We start from the raw sequence: 16,983 nt of genomic DNA on the forward strand, positions 1-16,983 counted from the left end.
CTTCAATACTCCCAGCAGCGTCTTCCACTATATCCACTAGGGTAAATTCATTACTTTTTATTTGTGTGTCTAAGAATTTGGAATTCCTAAAAGACATATGGCAAATATTTTTCGAAATGTTAGCATGTACATATAAGCTGAAATAAAAGTTTTTCTAAATTACTTTAAAAAACAAAACAATATTTACATACAAAAATTGACTTAAAATTTCCAAGTAAGTAAAAAACGTTAAATTAATTAGTTTCACTATGATAATTTATTTAAAATAATCAAAACAGCAACAAGAACTTATTGGTAATACAAATCATATTTTTATTTATTAATTTATTAAAATGTCATGTATCTGCATTTTATCAATCTTTAAAAGTTTTCAAATGTACAAATATTTTGTTTAATAGATACATAAATTTATTACTAACCAAACTTAGGACAAAATTTTACTAATTCTATAATATAAAAAAAAACTAAGTTTTCTTTTATGATTTAAGTTTCTTGCAATATGCAATAAAACAGTTTTTGAAACAATTTTTTTCATTTTCGTATTCACTTAAATTAGGTACAATATTACAATCATTATAAACATCAAAATTAAAATAAGGTTATTTGAAACAACACAACATCAAAAATAATAAATTAAATTACTCTCAACTTTAATCAAACAAATTTGTCAGGCGCAACGCATAAATTTACTTAAATAACATTTTAATTCTTTTTTAGAGAAGTTAATACAATAAAAGCAATTTAAAGTTATGTTAAAATAAAATCACTTAAATTCCCCTTTGGTTGAACTATATTCGTTGGCATCAATTGAGAAAGCTTGTTAAATAGAAATGCTCTACGGCTTCTTATTTCGAATAGGTAGTCTTGTTTGGCAAGTTTTCCACCGCTCTTTTTATATAAATTGTATAACGAACTATCTGATAAAGATGAACTGGAGTCATAAGATTCTTTGTTGAATTCGTTTTCATTTTCATTCTCCTCTGCTATAGTAATTTTGTGAAAGTTAATTGAATATTTTAAGTAGATTCGAAATATTTTACCTTTAGATTCCAGGTTTTGGTTTTCAACAGACAATGTAGCTAAAGTCAACTGTCCTACGGATACTGGATCTTCTGGTCTGAACAAAAATGCGGCGAGTTTATGAAACTAAATACAAATTTTAAGCTTGATGTGTCATAGAAATTTAGATTTATTTTTAATAAGCTTACATTATTTAACTGCACTGGATCGGAATGGTTTATAACTTCAGATATATGCGTTTGTAAGTAGCGCAGTGCTTTGATAGGGTTTATCCTTGATATTTCTTCGTAAAACAACTTCCTTACTAGATATCGACAATGGTTCAGAATTTCAGCTCGCGTTGGCCTAAAACAACGTGAAAATGAAAAAAAAAAACACATCAATTAACAATTTCGAAACATCTTAATTTTGTTCTTAGCTTTGGGAAGTAATCGAAAACTCGACGGTTTTTTAATACTAACTGCTGAAGAACTTACTTTTCTAATTCTAGCATCCAAAAGTCATCCAGTCTTAGCTGTGGCAATGTGGTCTTTCCAGGGTTTCCTCCAAACAAGTAATGCATCTGAAGAAAATATAACAATCAATATTTGCTTAATATTTCGTTATTTTGTCAAATTTTCATTTATATACAGTGCAATATCTTTATTTAAAACCAAAATTTTGTTCGTCCTTTAGAAGGTACGCTGGCCTTCAAAAATGACGACACCCAATCCGTCCTTTTCAGGACGACCGAATTTTTATAAAGAGATAAGTTAAGATTGAAATTTTCTGCACTAGCGTTATTAAACAAAAAAAAAAAACTTTTTTAATCCAGCAGTGTGTAAACTCGTCAGGCAGGCGCCAATATCAATAGCATTTTTGAATAAAAGCAACTGTGGCAGGCACGCTTCGCGGGATCTCAGGATTTATACTCCACTTTTCAGGGTTCACACCCGCTCATGCAACTCCGTCGCTCCGCTTAGGTTATGTAAAGTCGCCTGGCTAGGGCCTAAATCAACAACTTTTTTTAAACAAAAGTTGAAAAGAGTATAAAACTAGTGCTCATTGCGCATTATTTTCAGTTCTTCTAAGAACTCCGTGAGATAAACACCTCACTCAGAGATATAAACTTGAAGTTCAACCGGCGCTCTTTTTTAGAATGGCGACAGCGCTCGAAGTGCTTTTTCGCGTTTTGATTGATTCGATAATGAATCTGCCTTTACGCTTAAAAACTATAAAGCATTTTAAGCGTGTTGAGTTCGCTGCCCATTATTTATTTTTAAGCGTTTTAGAACGTTCATTATGGGAATGTTCTTAAGCGCTTGAAAATTGAAGCTAGACATTTACTAACTTAAAACGCTGTTTAACCGTTTTAAAAGTTCCTTTTAACGCTACAAAACATATTCAAAGAGATAAAAACAAGATTTCTAGCTTTTGAAACGTTTTATTTTTCAAAAAAAATCGGTTTTAGCTTAAATACGACTCTAAGCGTGATAAAAAAACAATTTTTTCCATTAAAATACCCTTAAGAAAGCTAACTTAGCCGGAATAAGTTTTAAAATCAAATTTGCCATACGAATAGCCTAACAAAAAAAAGACTACTCCATCGAACTAAATTCGATCCGTAAACGTTTATAAGCCTTGTTTTTTCTATTGCTTAAGTTACTTAGCTTTTTATTAAACCAAGGCGGCTAGGAATTTGTTTTAATTTCAACTTTAGGAACATCCATATTATTATGTAAGTAATCAAATAATTTACCTTGGCAACTTCATCGTAAATCAGCTGATGAGCATACCGAGGACATGGTTCACTAAGAGAATTTGACAGTTTATCATTCTGCTTAGTTTCAGGAACATAACGCCGAGTATATATACGAGACCACGTATTCCTCTGCAAAGAATAAACCCAGAAAGAGTTGGACGCGTCTACTTGTTGAATATCTCTACGGTCTTTCTGCTTGCTTAAACTCTAAAATAGAAACAATAACTATAGTTTAATGCGTGTATTGTTTGCATGTGGCTGGATTTGTAACTTACAGAAAATATATAAATTTCGTCTCTATCACAATCAATTGTAGCTCGAAGCGTATAACCCGCCGAAGGTTCATTTTTGTTTTCATAGCATTTATTGTCTTTATTTAGTAAACTTATGGCTTGAGTATCAACGTCATAAGAAATAAATTCTTCAATGTCTTCTTTGCCACGCTGTCCCCCGTATATATACAGTTTTCTTGTTTTCTGCAAAAAAAAGGAATCAATTTTTAAATGTTTTTGTTTTTATCTATCAAAAATTATTCTTACATTGTGAAAAACCATACAATGTGTTATTCGCGATTTAATAGATAAAACTTCCGATTGACAAGCTAAAGGATGGTGACAATCAACGAGGATTTGTGTCCAAGTATTTGTTGCAATGTGGTAAGAGAACAGACCCGAGTACTCGGGTTCTCCAGATGCAATATTACTCACACTTCTTGGTGTCAGAATCTTACCGCCGAACACATAAATCATTCGTTTTTCGATATCAATGCACATTTGATGATCGTAGACAAGTTGTGGTCCGCTTACTTGGCTCGTGTCGTCGCATATTTGTAACCAAGTACATGCACTTGTATCGAACAGGTAGAAATCACTTTTCGTATAATCAGTAGTTCTGATTGAATTATCCAAATATCTACCGAGAATGAAGATATTTTCACTGACCGGATCGAATACCATTTTATGACAAGATCGTGGAGTAGGGCCTCCAAATTGTTCGGAATGCTCAAAAATCAAAGACCATGTGCAAGTCTCTATGTGAAATACCCATAAATCACTCATATCTTGAAACCCATCCCAGCCTCCAAACAAGTAAACTAAACTCTTTTGTGTGTCCATTACTAACTGATGTCCTCCACGAGTTCCTATATTTTGTATATATATATGTATGTATATGTATAATCTACTGTTCAAACTTGTGTTTTAGAAGGAATAAATGTATATTTACCAGGCTGGTTGACACTCTTTGCCTCTTGTAATTTCCACGAGTGTTTATAATCTTGTTTTTCCAAATATGCATCCATAAGTCCTTCGTTTACACATTCTTCAATAAGTTTTTCAGCTCTGTTAAAATCCCCTTTAGATACCAAACATTCATGTAGACCAGTGATAAGTTCATTCTCCAAGCGTATATTAGTTTCGTCTTGTAAGGCTTTAAAAGCTTTGTCATAGCCTTGCTGCCGAAAGTGTTTTAGACAAAGTTTTATTATTTCTATTTCCCTTAACTTTTGTGGGTGAAAAAATGTAAATTTATATGTATTTTAGAACTACACTTAGACTTTTTATGGTATTTCTGCAGAACTCACCATGCTGTAGTTTTTCAAACTTAAGCCCATAAACATTGGATCGTCTTGTCCGTGTAATTCAACATACCATATGCTGAAATTGAAACTTGGCCCCCACGACAATAGAGGCATAATTTTTATATACAAAATTGGGAATTTATCACCGTCTTCTGTAAGGTATCGCAGACTAAAAATCTCAGGTATTGAATCGTTTTTTAGGCCACTGCAATAAATTGTTTTTATGATCAATTTTTGTATTGAGGATCAATTATCTATGAAGTTAATATGTAATATATTGATTGGCTTTATATACAACACAAAATTCAATTAAAAAAGGGAGCTTATCGGAATCCCGATTTTTAAAATCTCGTTTTTAAAAAATCCCGAAAAGTTTTATAATCCGGTCTTCTAAAATACCGATTTTTTTAAATCCCGTCCTTTGAAATCCCACTTATTCAAAGTCCTGCTTTTTTAAAATCCCGTCAAATCCCGACAATCCCGTTTTTTTTTGTTACAAAATACGTGCATTAATCTAAATAAAATAGGAGTCAAAGGTTTTTATGATAAACAAGTTGACTTGAAAATATTATAATATCGTAATTTGTTTTGTTTTTATTTTACATAAACATTCATTTTTGTTAACAACATTAACTCTTGTACAAAAAATATGCATCTTACAGCAAATCTACCTCTCGATAACGGTTTTATTTCTTTCGTTGACTTTGTTAATTGATTTGAGTTTGTTTTAAAAGAATACTATTTTACTTTATATCTTATTTTTTGATATGATGTTAAAGGTTACAATAAAATAAATCTAGAAAAATATCTCATTTTTCAATTTGTTTAAATCCAAATGGCTCAGCTAAAACTGAGCAGTCAGACTAAGAGAAACACCAAACATCAAAATTGTAAGAATTGTATCCGAATAACATGATATTTCTTTAAAAAAAAAATGATTCATATTCATATATTTTATTGAACAGGTTATACTGTAAGATACATTATCTTTTAAAATAGTATAAACTTAATTATTATATTATGTGTTGTGTAAATTTGTTTGTGAATTTTCAAAATGCAAATTAAATTAAATTTTATGTATGTATGTGAAAAGTTTAAAAAAAAAGTTTAATATAAATTAATACAAAATAAAATAAAATAAAAATCAAAAAATAATACTTTATAACTAACAGAAAAAAAAATAAGGACTCAAATCATCACTACCTTAAGGTTTGCAAATATTCCTCAATTTTAATTAGAAAGAGCTTAGTACAGTTTATCATTCTTAAAGATCGAGGAAGACAGTTCCACAGACGAATCGCAGCTATGAAAAATTGACGTTCTGATACTAAGAACGTGTAACGTATGGGTACAATATTTAATGTTCTAGTAGAATGTGAGTAAAGTATCCTATCATAAAGGTAAGGTGGTTGGTGCGTTTGTATAACGTTATTTAGCATTACAAGTGATCTAAACTTGAAAAGGTTTTCAAGAGTAAGGCCATAGATAGACCTTGAGAAATTAGATACTCGATCGTATCTTTTTAATCCAAAAATGTATCTGGCAATACTGTTGTAAGCAACATTAAGTTTGCGCTTGTGCTCATAATCACAATTATGAAAGATTTCACAGCTGTAGAGCATTATAGGCACGAGCAATGTTTTAGCCAGTATCATACGAGTTTTGAGTGGTGTTATTTTATGATTTGTCCAAAGTAGACGAAGGCCTCCGTAAACACGACCTATTGTCAATCTTATGTGGTAATTCCAAGAAAGCGTTTTTGTAAACATTAAACCTAAGTTTTTGGCTTAATCGACAAACTCAATTTGTTTATTATTTAATATTATCACGGGAAAATAAGACGTGTCAATGGCTTTTCTTGAAATTACCATACATTTTGATTTTACTGGATTGAGACAAAGTCCATTTTTCTCTGACCAAGAAAAAATACTGGCAAGGTCTTCGTTGACTTCAACGGCAGCATTTTCAACCAAACCTAAAGGAAAACTTTTACTTATTTGAACATCGTCAGCATACATATCCAATTTAGAGTTCTGCATACATAATGTACATAGAGAAGAATAGTGGTCCTAATATTGAACCCTGCGGAACCCCTCTTTTAACCATAAGAAGTTCTGAAGCAGAAGAGTTTGCATTAAATGCCTGAGATCGTAAATGCAAATACAAATGAACTAGACTTGCTGAAGAAGTAGACAAATTAAATTGATAAAACTACCGTTTTTGTGATCAGTGGAATGTGTGTTTCAAATAAGTTTCTTATATTCTCTTGAATGAAAAAAACTTGATCGTCGACAAAAGGCATTTCATTAACTCGAAACCATTCAATTCGTTTTAAATCATCTTCTAATTGGCTCGTGTTCACTCGTTTGAAGTAGCGAAATCTTATAGTTTTGCTCGAAATCAATGGATCACATTGAAATGTCAAATGAATTAGGTCGTGACGCGAAAAGGCAGGAAATGATATTTGATTAAACTTGAGAACTTTATAAATATGACTGACAAAAAATACATCAAGAAGGGTGCTACTGTGAGAAGTGAAATGGGTGGGTGATGAAGTGTTAACAGGAAAGAGATTTAAGGTACTCATATTGTTGACAAGAAAAGAATCATTTAATATGTTGCAGTTAAAGTCACCTACAACAACAACAAGCGGTGATATAAAAGATAATTCATCAATTACTGTTAAGACAGGTGTAATATCAATGTTGTTGTAAGGCCTGTATACAGAGCCTAGCAAGATTTTGTTTTCATTACATAATACATAAAAATAATTCTTGTTGGTAAAAATCTGGTAAGTAATAGAATAAGTTTTGTTCGATTTATTAATTTAAACAAAATACAGTTTGACTTCTCAAAGTTGTATCCCGCTTCTCATTGGCACAACAAGAATAAAACATAACATAATAGGATGAGGAACAAACCCAAAAATATATGTCAATTTAACTTTATTGCGTCTTAAATAATAAACATTTGAACAATTTAGTATTTCAGGCGGTAATTCAAAGGCTTAAGTTCAATGGAGGTTTCACAGGGTTGTAAAAGAATAGAATTTTTTTTTCAATGTAATCATTAATTCAAAAAATGAAGAGTTCAAAAGAATGCATCAATTCTCAGATTGCATTCAATTGATTGCTGTAAATTGAATGGGAATGATTGCAATCTTTTCGCTACAAGTGAATAATGATTGCATAATTTTAAGTTTTAAAGTGAAGTCAATGGTAGCATTCACTAAGATAGTGGCTATGTAGTCAAGGGATTCTAATTGGCTAATTCTAACTACAAAAGTAATTTAAATTTCCCCTCCGACGTAGTAAAAAAAAACAATGATTTTGACGTTTTAGAATCAGCTGCTCGGTAAAGACACAAGAATTCAAAATGAAATAAATTGTTCAGTAATTAAATACAAATATAAATCATTCAAATTGTGCCTTGAATTTGATTTTATTGAATTTAAAAACACAAAAGATAAGTTAAAGTTATCAAATCAAAAATGTTTCGTATTTTATATATCTGCATTTGTCAATAATATGACAGTTCCAGATTGACTAGCTTTGTAGTGTAGTTTTGCATTTACAAAGCTAGTTGAATTTCGACAACGTAGCCACTAGCTTTGTCAGAGAGAAAAAACTAATCGAGAGAGCCAAATTTCCTTGTCTCCGTCCCTTTGAAACCTCTCATTTTTTATAGCGTGTTAAATTCGTATCGGTGTATACATATATGTTTTCACCTAGGAGGAGAGCAGAGAGTATTGAGACATTTGATATTTCTTTCTCTCTCTGGTTTTCACGAATTAATTTTAGCAAACAATTTTCGTTTGTCAATAAATTACGGTAAACGTTATAAGGGCAGATCGTGGTGAATTTGTTTTTCATTTCTCTTTCTTCGAGTTACAGATAGATGGCATTAACAACCAAAACCAGAAAAGATGTGTTCAGAAAAAGTGTAGCAAGGTTAAGGTTTTTTAGACTAGACTTTATTTTTTATGAACAAGTATATGTTTTTTATAAATGTATGTATGTTATGTTTATTTCAATAATAATATCTTAACTAATAACTTAAATGCTGCTTTATCTAGAATATACTGCATTGAATTATTTTACATCAAATTAATTAAAATAGGCGGAAATAATAAACGGTTACAGTTTACCGGGAATATTTATATAAAATATCCATATCTTCTGCAATTACGGTATCAATCGATATATTCTGGAACTTAGTGTTTACGTAACATTTATTTGTCATCAATTAGTTTTTCAGGTTTTTATACACCAAAAAAATTAATTATGAAATTTGGCTGCGATAATAATTACTTGAACACATCATTTTCTATGTTTATAATTATTCAGGTTTAGCCCTTAACTTAGATTTGCATTTATTTATGAATAGCCTAAAAAGTTTAGCAAACATTTATGAATAAACCACAATGTTCTTCAGAAAAACTGTAGTTAGAACTTTCCCTCACAGATTTTTCCTTGTCGTTATATAACTGAAAGATAAGATATAAATAAATAACAGAACTGGAAAACTTATAAAAATGATGCATTAAATGCTTAAATTTTGGTTGAAGAACAAATTTGTATACTCTTTTCACAAAACCACTGACCTAGCGAGAATACAAATATTTTTACTTTTTTACAAAAGTACTATTCGTCTTATGTAATTCATCCTTTAGAAACATACTAGCTTAGTGGAAAGCAGTAAGAATAGCTTATCACCTATTCACAAATCTTATGCGATGAAAATTGGCAACAGAAGTAACAAGTTTACGGTCTTTTTATTTAGTCTCTACTTAAATCACTTATTTTCAGCATTTTGGAAATGTCGGTAACGTAAAGAAAATAAACAACGAGTACACACAAATAAAATAGGAATGTAAAAAAGAGATGAGTTTATAAAAATGTTTTCAATGTTCCTGCGTTGTTTTATTTTAATGATCCATGTTTACATTCTTAACTCTTGTTTTCAAAATTAAGTCGCAGCCAAAATTAAGTCGATGAACTCTGAAAATTGAAACAAATCTGAGTTAAACGCAGCTAATAATAAAAACAATAATAGTTGTAGTTTCTAGGTCCTAATTCTCATTGGACTGTTGCAACTTAAAAAACTGGGTTCAAATAACTAACTAATATTTGTCTTAATGCGTTATTTAGAATTGCTTCTAAATCTTCATTGTTCTGGCACCTGACAAGAGTAATTAATTTCATTTCATATTCGAATGATATTACTCCCAAACGAACACAATGAGAGTACGAAGAAATTGTTCAGCCACAATTTTGAATTTTCTTTGAACACCTCTGAACAGCTGACTGCATCCGCCATTTTTCAAAGGTGGATGCCATTTTTTTAAATTTTGGGAGCATGCACATCTTCTTGCATAAGTATTCGTTCCCCACATTTTTTTAATATGGAGTTAATACATATGCAAGTTTATGTGCAAATCGCAGCTTGTAGGCAAAAAGAGAGCAACCGTCGAAGTTGGTTCGCTCGTTTAGTTTTTTTCTCTCTGGCTTTGTGAATGCGACCAATGAAAGAAACCATCTAATTGAATTCAATAAATAACTCCTATTTTATCGAAATTGAGTTTACCATGAAAATTGATTCTCTATAGGATAATTGTAGTAGGATGCCCTACCCGCACCAAATTCCCACTTCTTCTCATCTAGGCAAAAACGTACTTATTATCTTTGATTGGTTTATTATTCTAGTTTGCTGCAAAAAGTCGTAGGGTGTTTTAGGCAGTTTCGGAGGTTTTTTTGGTAAATACGTTTTGAAGTGAAGTTTTATGTACATCAAATAATGAAATGCACCTTTTACACAGTGCGTGGAGCAGGGGCGATTCCTCATAGTTAGCAGGTTTAGCGGAGCTACACCAAGAACTTTATAATAAATCTAATTTTGTAACTCAACAGTTGACCAGTTGAACTATAGCTTCCGTTTGGAGTCACATTACGTTACATTTCGATCTTTTCCTTACGATTGTCAAACGAAATGTGAAGTCGAAGCTCCATTGTGATAGCATGTATTGAATTCCTATTGCTGAACTCGTAAACGTCAGGTGAAGCCGAAGCGTGTTTGTGATTCACCCATTATGTTCAAAAATTGGGTTGTAGTTACATAAATTGCAATCAAATTGACTTTTTTACAAACAATTTTCATTTCATGCAATACAACTCTCATACAATATCTAATCTATCTTGAAACATTCGTTTTTAAAAGCAGACAATTGTGCGAAGTTATTTACTTATGTGAAAATGGGGTTTGCTAGCGAAATTGCTTCACCCTGCTCTACAAGAATGTAGCGAGCCGATTTGTAAGAAAAGGAAATGGCAAAGACTTGGAGTTTAGGCGCGATTATTCAAATGTTCAATAGGAAATAGTTTTTGTTTGGAAGCTTTTTATCAATTCATAAATTTTGAAAAAAAAATATATTTAAAGTGACTGCCGTTAATATTCGGTTTTTGTTAATTTTTTTTTTTACTTCGACTTGGTGTTTAAAAATAAAATATATGCAACTATTTCTTGCTTGTAAAAAAAAGTTTATTATTTCTTATTAACCCTGCAGTCGTCGCGCGGATTACTATTGTAATCCACTCATATAAAATGGAGTATTCCTAAGAAACTAGTGGCAGGGATTTTTCATCTCTTTTAGTATTTACAGTTAAATAGTTAGAACAGTTAGTTAACTTGACTTAATATAATATGTAATTACATTTTAAAGCCAAAATAAATTTGAAAAAATTAAAGCATTTTGGATTTATTCTAATTTTAAAATGGATTATATATGTAATCCACGCGACGACTGGTGTAACATTTTGGTGCGAGTTACATATTTGTATGGTGACCTTCGTCACCATTGTAGTTCAACAACCCCAAACGCATATGCAATCAGCTCCATATGAAATGTAATACGAGTAAATTAAAATGTCAAATTGACAATTAATGAAATATCAAATTGTAAAATAATATATTAAGTAAATTGTTCGATCAGCATATTAAAAATAAATGTGAAATATATCTGATTGAACAACCTACAAAATGTAGATATAGAAATTCAGTCGTGAATATACCACCGCAATAAACAGAACTAAAAAGCAGAAAACTAAAAAAACTCTTTTTCTTTAACTTGCGCGACGACTGCAGGGTTAAATGGTATAATTTTTGGTTACCAAACTAAAAGCTAAACAAAGAAAAAAATAGAAAAGGAACAAAACTTTAAAAAAACATAGTTTTTTAAGAAATGATTTACTATTTTGTCGGATAACCTTGATTGGATATGACCTCTTGAAGTCTTTGAGGCATGTTTTTTATAATTTTGAAAAGATATTCAACACTAATCTTGTTCCATTCTTCTTGGTGTCGAATTTTAAGTCCACTTATTAAAGTAACGGGGTTTTCACGAACTCTTTGATCCAATTCATCCTACAAATTTTCAATGGGGTTTAAGTCTGGGGATTGCGCAGGCGTTTGGATAACTTTTGGACAGTTATAGAGTAGCCACTCTCTAACAACATGAGCCTTATGTTTTGGATCGTTGTTCTGGTAAAACTTGAAACTGCGCAAAACACCCATTCTCTCAGCACTTTGTCTCAAACTTTCTCTCAAAATTCTCAAACCATGACGTGCCCGCCGCCATGTATGACAGTTGGTTTTAAATTTTTGCCCTTTAGCTCTTTGTTAGGTTTCCGCCAAATCATAACCCTTCCGTCTGAACCAAAGAGATTAAACTTACTCTCGTCGGCAAAAATAACGTCGTCTCACCAACTTGCATCCTTGTTTTTATGCTTCTTCGCGAAGTTGACTCGAATTTTCCTGTTGCGCATATTAATGAAGGGCTTCTTTCGGGCAACACGACCATTGTAGCCATATGCTTTGATAGTACGACGAATGGTTGATGCAGATATTTGCCTTTTGCATTTAATTCTGACTTCTTCAACTATTTTTGGGGCACTTAAACGAGGATTAGCTTTGATCTTTCGTACTATAAGCCGTTCTTCTTTCGCCGTAAGTTTTTTTGGTTGGCCCAACTGCTTCTTTGGCTCGATTCTTCCTTCATTTTTGTATCTCCGGACTATATCCCGACAGTGTTTGGCTTCTTATTTAATAATTCTGCAATTTTCTTGTAAGTTTCACCTTTTTCGTGTTGAATAATTACAAGTTTTCTTGTTTCAAGACTCGAATTTTATCCTTTACGATACATGTTTTATTTATTGAATAATTCTATAATGTTTTACTTCTAATTACTTTACAAATGTACGCAGAAAACCTACAGACTAGTTTGGTTTAATTTTACATTGAAAAAAAAAAAAAACAAACCGTTAGTCTAAAGAAATGTCAAAACAAGCAGAGGAAGAAAAAACCGAATATTAATGGAGCGTTTACATTCAGCCTTTATGCGTTTACATCTAATAATCTTAGCGGAGGATGATAAATGGCGGATAATTTTTGATCAATTGTAAAGGATCTATTCATTCATAAATAAAATAAACAAATACTAAGATTTATAACAATGTTTATAAGTGGAAAATATGAAAAAAGAAATTGCATGATAAACACCGAATATTAATGACACTCACTGTATATTCAAAAAATCAGTATAAAATTTGTATAAACTCCAAAAATTCTTCATTCAGAATTCGTTATTCTTTACTTTAAATTGAAAAATACCAGACAGAAAAGAAAACAAAATAAGAGAACATAACGACTGCATTGCATCAAATTTAATTCTTTTGTAATTAAAAAAAAATTCAAATTGTAGGTATTCAATAAAAAATTGAATTTGACTTCGAAGTCATGGAATTGCATAATTCAATGACCAGCTAAGAATTAGCTTTTAGACTATGAGACAAGTCTATGTAAAATAGATACCTTATTTTTATGATCTTGGTCTAGCAATAGGAACTTTTAATTTAATAGGAATTCAAATGGAATCTCTAATACTTCTCAGGTAAAGACCATAATTGAAGAATTATTAGAGAAACCTTTTTAAACAATATCGTTTTCGGAAAAGCTATTAACAATGGGCGTCTTACAGATTTAAAATCAAAACTCAAGTATAGAAACAGAGAGTATACTCGAACCATTCGCGAAAATCAAGATTAAATATACAATATTACCAATAGCTATCTGGTAGCGAGAATAAAAAGAAATTGTTTTGTTGGTCTTGTTTGCTTTCTTCCGGCATCTCTGGAGTTTCTCGGATGTAGACAATATGAGCACTCTAACCACACTTTAAAGAAAACGCAAGCTAAGTGCCTCCTATTTCCAATATGTAATTAAATAAGCTATCTTTGGTCAGACTAGGAAAGACGAAGCTTTAAGTTTTCAACATAACATTAAAAAAATCGTGCGGTATTAAAACGTCTATTAAATTTAACATGCTTTCTTGGCAAGTAGGAGTTGTTGTTTAGAAGACACAATGAATCAATTTCATCTTTACTAAAACAATATAATCTAATTTTATTACAACACCTTGAAACGGCAACAGTTTTTAAAGTTTTTCAATGGCTATCCAAAATGATTTAATCAAAACTGTTACCGAAGTTTTAGGCGATCACATTTCTGATAGAATCAGCCAGCCAGCTTTGCCTGACATTCATTTAAAGTCAAAAATATCTATTGTTATTATTTTAATAAAAAATATTATGAAATATTTGCTATTATAATAAATTATTATTCTTAAAAACTTATCTTCAAGCTCTATAAGAAAGACCTGAGATTTTGAGCAGGAATCGCCACTGGTGTGGAGATGATCAAGAACGAGTGAAATCTATTTTACAGTAAAACTAAATAAAACTAAGTAGCAGTAACTGTCAATGGGAACCGTTATTTAAAATGATTTTTTTTACACGGAACTGCACCGAAGACATATCACATCAAACAGCACTTGGCGGCAGCAAGATGGAGCAACTTAACATGAACCCAAACCAGTTATAGCGGAGCTATATTAAAAGAAAAATGATTTGAATTTCTTAGTGTAGCAAAATTGGTGCGCCACCTTGTGCTTAAATGCAATGCATTTAATATGCCAAATCTCCCCTACACACTTAATTTTATATTTAGTGGGAAAGTGATCATATGTTTAATTTGTGAGATTTTTGTTTTCTTTCTTGGGATTTGATGATCAATCAGTTGGATGCGATTAATAATAAAATAAAACTAATCCATCTTGGTTTTACCCTACGTTTCGCCAGTAGTTTCCAGCTTCTTCAGGGGATTTATTTAGTTACTATTTTATATTAAAAAAAAAAAAAAAACATTCAAAGTTGCACAAAAATTTCGAAAATTTTAACTATGGACAACACTAGCATCACCGTATTTAACAACTAATGTATGGCTTTTGTTTATTTTATGAAAATTGTCAATTGATAATTTCCAGTCTAGAATTTTGTAATGGTTGGATATGAATCCGTTTTTCAGTTGGTTGCCAAAAAGCGCGGCATTTCTCCAGCATTTACAATATTGTCCAACAATGGCATAAAGAATACAAAAGCAATACCTATTTGTGTTTTTTTCTTTGAAAATAACCATTTTTTAAATTTTACTTTACTGAAAATAGTGAAAAACGCAGTACGTAGGCCAATTTTGCATTCACGGGCTTATTTTTTAGTGTAATGCCCTTTTAGGATGTTCAGTTTTAAAAATGCAAATCAATTAATTCGTTTTTAGTATTCTAGAAGAGAGCCCATAGAAATCAGTTAAAACAGATAAAACAATCGCAAGTCACTATACAAAATTGAAGTAATTTTTTGGTAACCAAATTTGGTCTTCAGCTTACAGTGAAACTAGAATCCCGCCTCATTTAACAGGTGAACCTACTTATTCTTAATTCCAGTGCGATCAATGTCATCAACTAATAGGACATACCTTTCAAGAAGCAATATCATTTGATTTTCGTCCAAACCGCCATACACGCGAAATTTTTTCAAATTACATACATGGGACTTCTCAAACTTTCCAAACTTTATCTTCTGCACAATAGCCGGTCGCTTTAGTTTTAACAATAGAAACTGTGGAGGATTGTTTGTATTTGATGACCATCTTGATGCCTGGTTGCTGGGGGTATCTTCCAAAATATTTCTAAAAAAAAAATAAAACGTTAGTTGGATTTGCAAACGAACGGGACTGTTAGAAATTTGCCCCCATAAACATTGTCATAAGCCATAACCAACTTAACGTAATAAATTATCAAGGACTTGCACATGCACCGGTAAGTTCCTTAATTATAGTGTACGGATAAGCAGTTATTCAATCAATCAATCAAGAACTTCTTTAATGTTAATGTAAAGCAACAATTAGAATTATAGGCGACAACGTTAAGGAGCTCTTTTAAAATGAAAAATATCAATCTTACTCAGGTAAATATGAAGTGGCATAGCTGGAGTATTTATCAATTTCGAAAAGAAGTTTCTCAACGTCTCCAATTTGACTAGCCATAACAAAACCTATTCCGTGTTATTCTTATAAACTGATGGCGAAGGATCCGTTTTTCTATAAATACAAAATTACTTGCTAGACTTAGAACTTAGAGCACGTAAGACATAACACAATATAGGACCAAATAATTCACAATTCACAACTGTTTTCGTTTTGGTTATTCGATTTCCTTTTGATTTACCCAAAAATCCCATCCAAAGAGTTGACGAGCAAGAGATGCTGCTTGTACTTGGAACATTATTTGGGATTTTCTTCTCACCTGTCGACGTCAAAAGTGACAGCCTCTATTTTGTTGAGGATAATTAATGTATCCAGTATTGGGCACGTTCAAGAAAAAAGCAATACTGAATATAAGTTGAACGCAAATTAATTCTAAATGTCAAATAAGATTAAACGCTAGTTTTTTTATACAAGAGGAATGTAATTAAACGTCATCTTTGTAAATTTTTGAAATACCTCAAATGGTTTGCATTATATTTTTTAAAAAAATCAAGCCCTTAGAGGAAAACCTACTAATATGTACAACAATGTATGAGGAAAACTATACGTCGACATGAGCTTCTTTGTTTCCAAGGCTCTAACGCCACATTGCTCCTACAGCCAACTTTAGATAAAATTGCTTCATGACAGTAATAGGGTTTTATGTTAAATGTCCTTTTAACTTTTATGACAGCTGAAAAAGAATTAAGACATTTGAAAAATTCGTGCTTAGTTTTAGTGGCATTTCAATTGAATTTTACTATTATTTTGTATAATTCCGCAGACTTATACCATTCTAAAATTACATATACAAAAAAGATTTGAGGTTTGTTCTTTGTTATGCCAACAAAAATGTTTAAAATTTCATTGATTTTGACATTTTATATCAAGTTCCAGTTTTATCCAGACTTTAATGCCACAATGTCTTTGCATTAATAAATAAAAAAAAAAAAAAACAATTATAGTCTAGTTTTTGGTTTAAGGGCGTGTTTGAGTGGTGATTTCGATATCAATGGTTTGGGTAGTTTTTTGACGCAGTGACCCATTAACTAGCTTGGAACCTTTAATTGTTTGTTTGGAAGTTATAAATTGAAAATAAATTCAAACTTTCTCGAGTAAAGCTCTGATTAAGAATTTTAATGTTCCAAACAAATTGAGTTTACTGAATAAATTGAAAATGATTACAATTTGATGATTAGTGAGTGTTTAAAAATTCATTTCAAAGTTGGCA

General features: G+C 31.2%; 1 protein-coding gene across 3 annotated transcripts; it reads right to left on the reverse strand.

Annotated features, from left to right (window-relative positions):
• Nucleotides 1-316: 316 nt before the first annotated feature.
• On the reverse strand, nt 317-15,944 carry LOC129951512 (muskelin). 3 transcript variants are annotated; one of them, XM_056063706.1, is made up of 11 exons: nt 15,691-15,944; nt 15,204-15,416; nt 4,344-4,545; nt 3,986-4,214; nt 3,301-3,902; nt 3,037-3,237; nt 2,759-2,968; nt 1,497-1,582; nt 1,209-1,365; nt 1,041-1,146; nt 317-983 (listed from the first exon to the last, which is right to left on the reverse strand). In XM_056063706.1, the coding sequence occupies exons 1-11, from the start codon at nt 15,771-15,773 to the stop codon at nt 748-750; spliced, it is 2,325 nt and encodes a 774-aa protein (XP_055919681.1). In that variant the 5' UTR covers nt 15,774-15,944; the 3' UTR covers nt 317-747. The 3 variants fall into 3 exon arrangements, with proteins under 3 accessions (XP_055919681.1, XP_055919680.1, XP_055919679.1); XM_056063705.1 differs by having other exon boundaries at nt 317-980; nt 3,986-4,262; XM_056063704.1 differs by having other exon boundaries at nt 318-983; nt 3,986-4,262; nt 15,691-15,943.
• Between the last annotated feature and the right edge of the window lie 1,039 nt (nt 15,945-16,983).

This window comes from Eupeodes corollae, chromosome 3, assembly GCF_945859685.1.
Source record: "Eupeodes corollae chromosome 3, idEupCoro1.1, whole genome shotgun sequence".
Lineage (NCBI taxonomy): Eukaryota > Metazoa > Arthropoda > Insecta > Diptera > Syrphidae > Eupeodes > Eupeodes corollae.

What these genes read in the sequence shown, in the direction of transcription:
- LOC129951512 (XM_056063704.1), bottom strand. Translation starts at nt 15,773, where the DNA reads ATGGCTAGTCAAATTGGAGACGTTGAGAAACTTCTTTTCGAAATTGAT. An exon ending in GTTTGAAAAACTACAGCATG is followed by an intron (nt 4,263 to 4,343) that starts GTGAGTTCTGCA and finishes CACCCACAAAAG; the next exon opens with TTAAGGGAAATAGAAATAAT. An exon ending in ATTGTATGGTTTTTCACAAT is followed by an intron (nt 3,238 to 3,300) that starts GTAAGAATAATT and finishes TTTTTTTTGCAG; the next exon opens with AAAACAAGAAAACTGTATAT.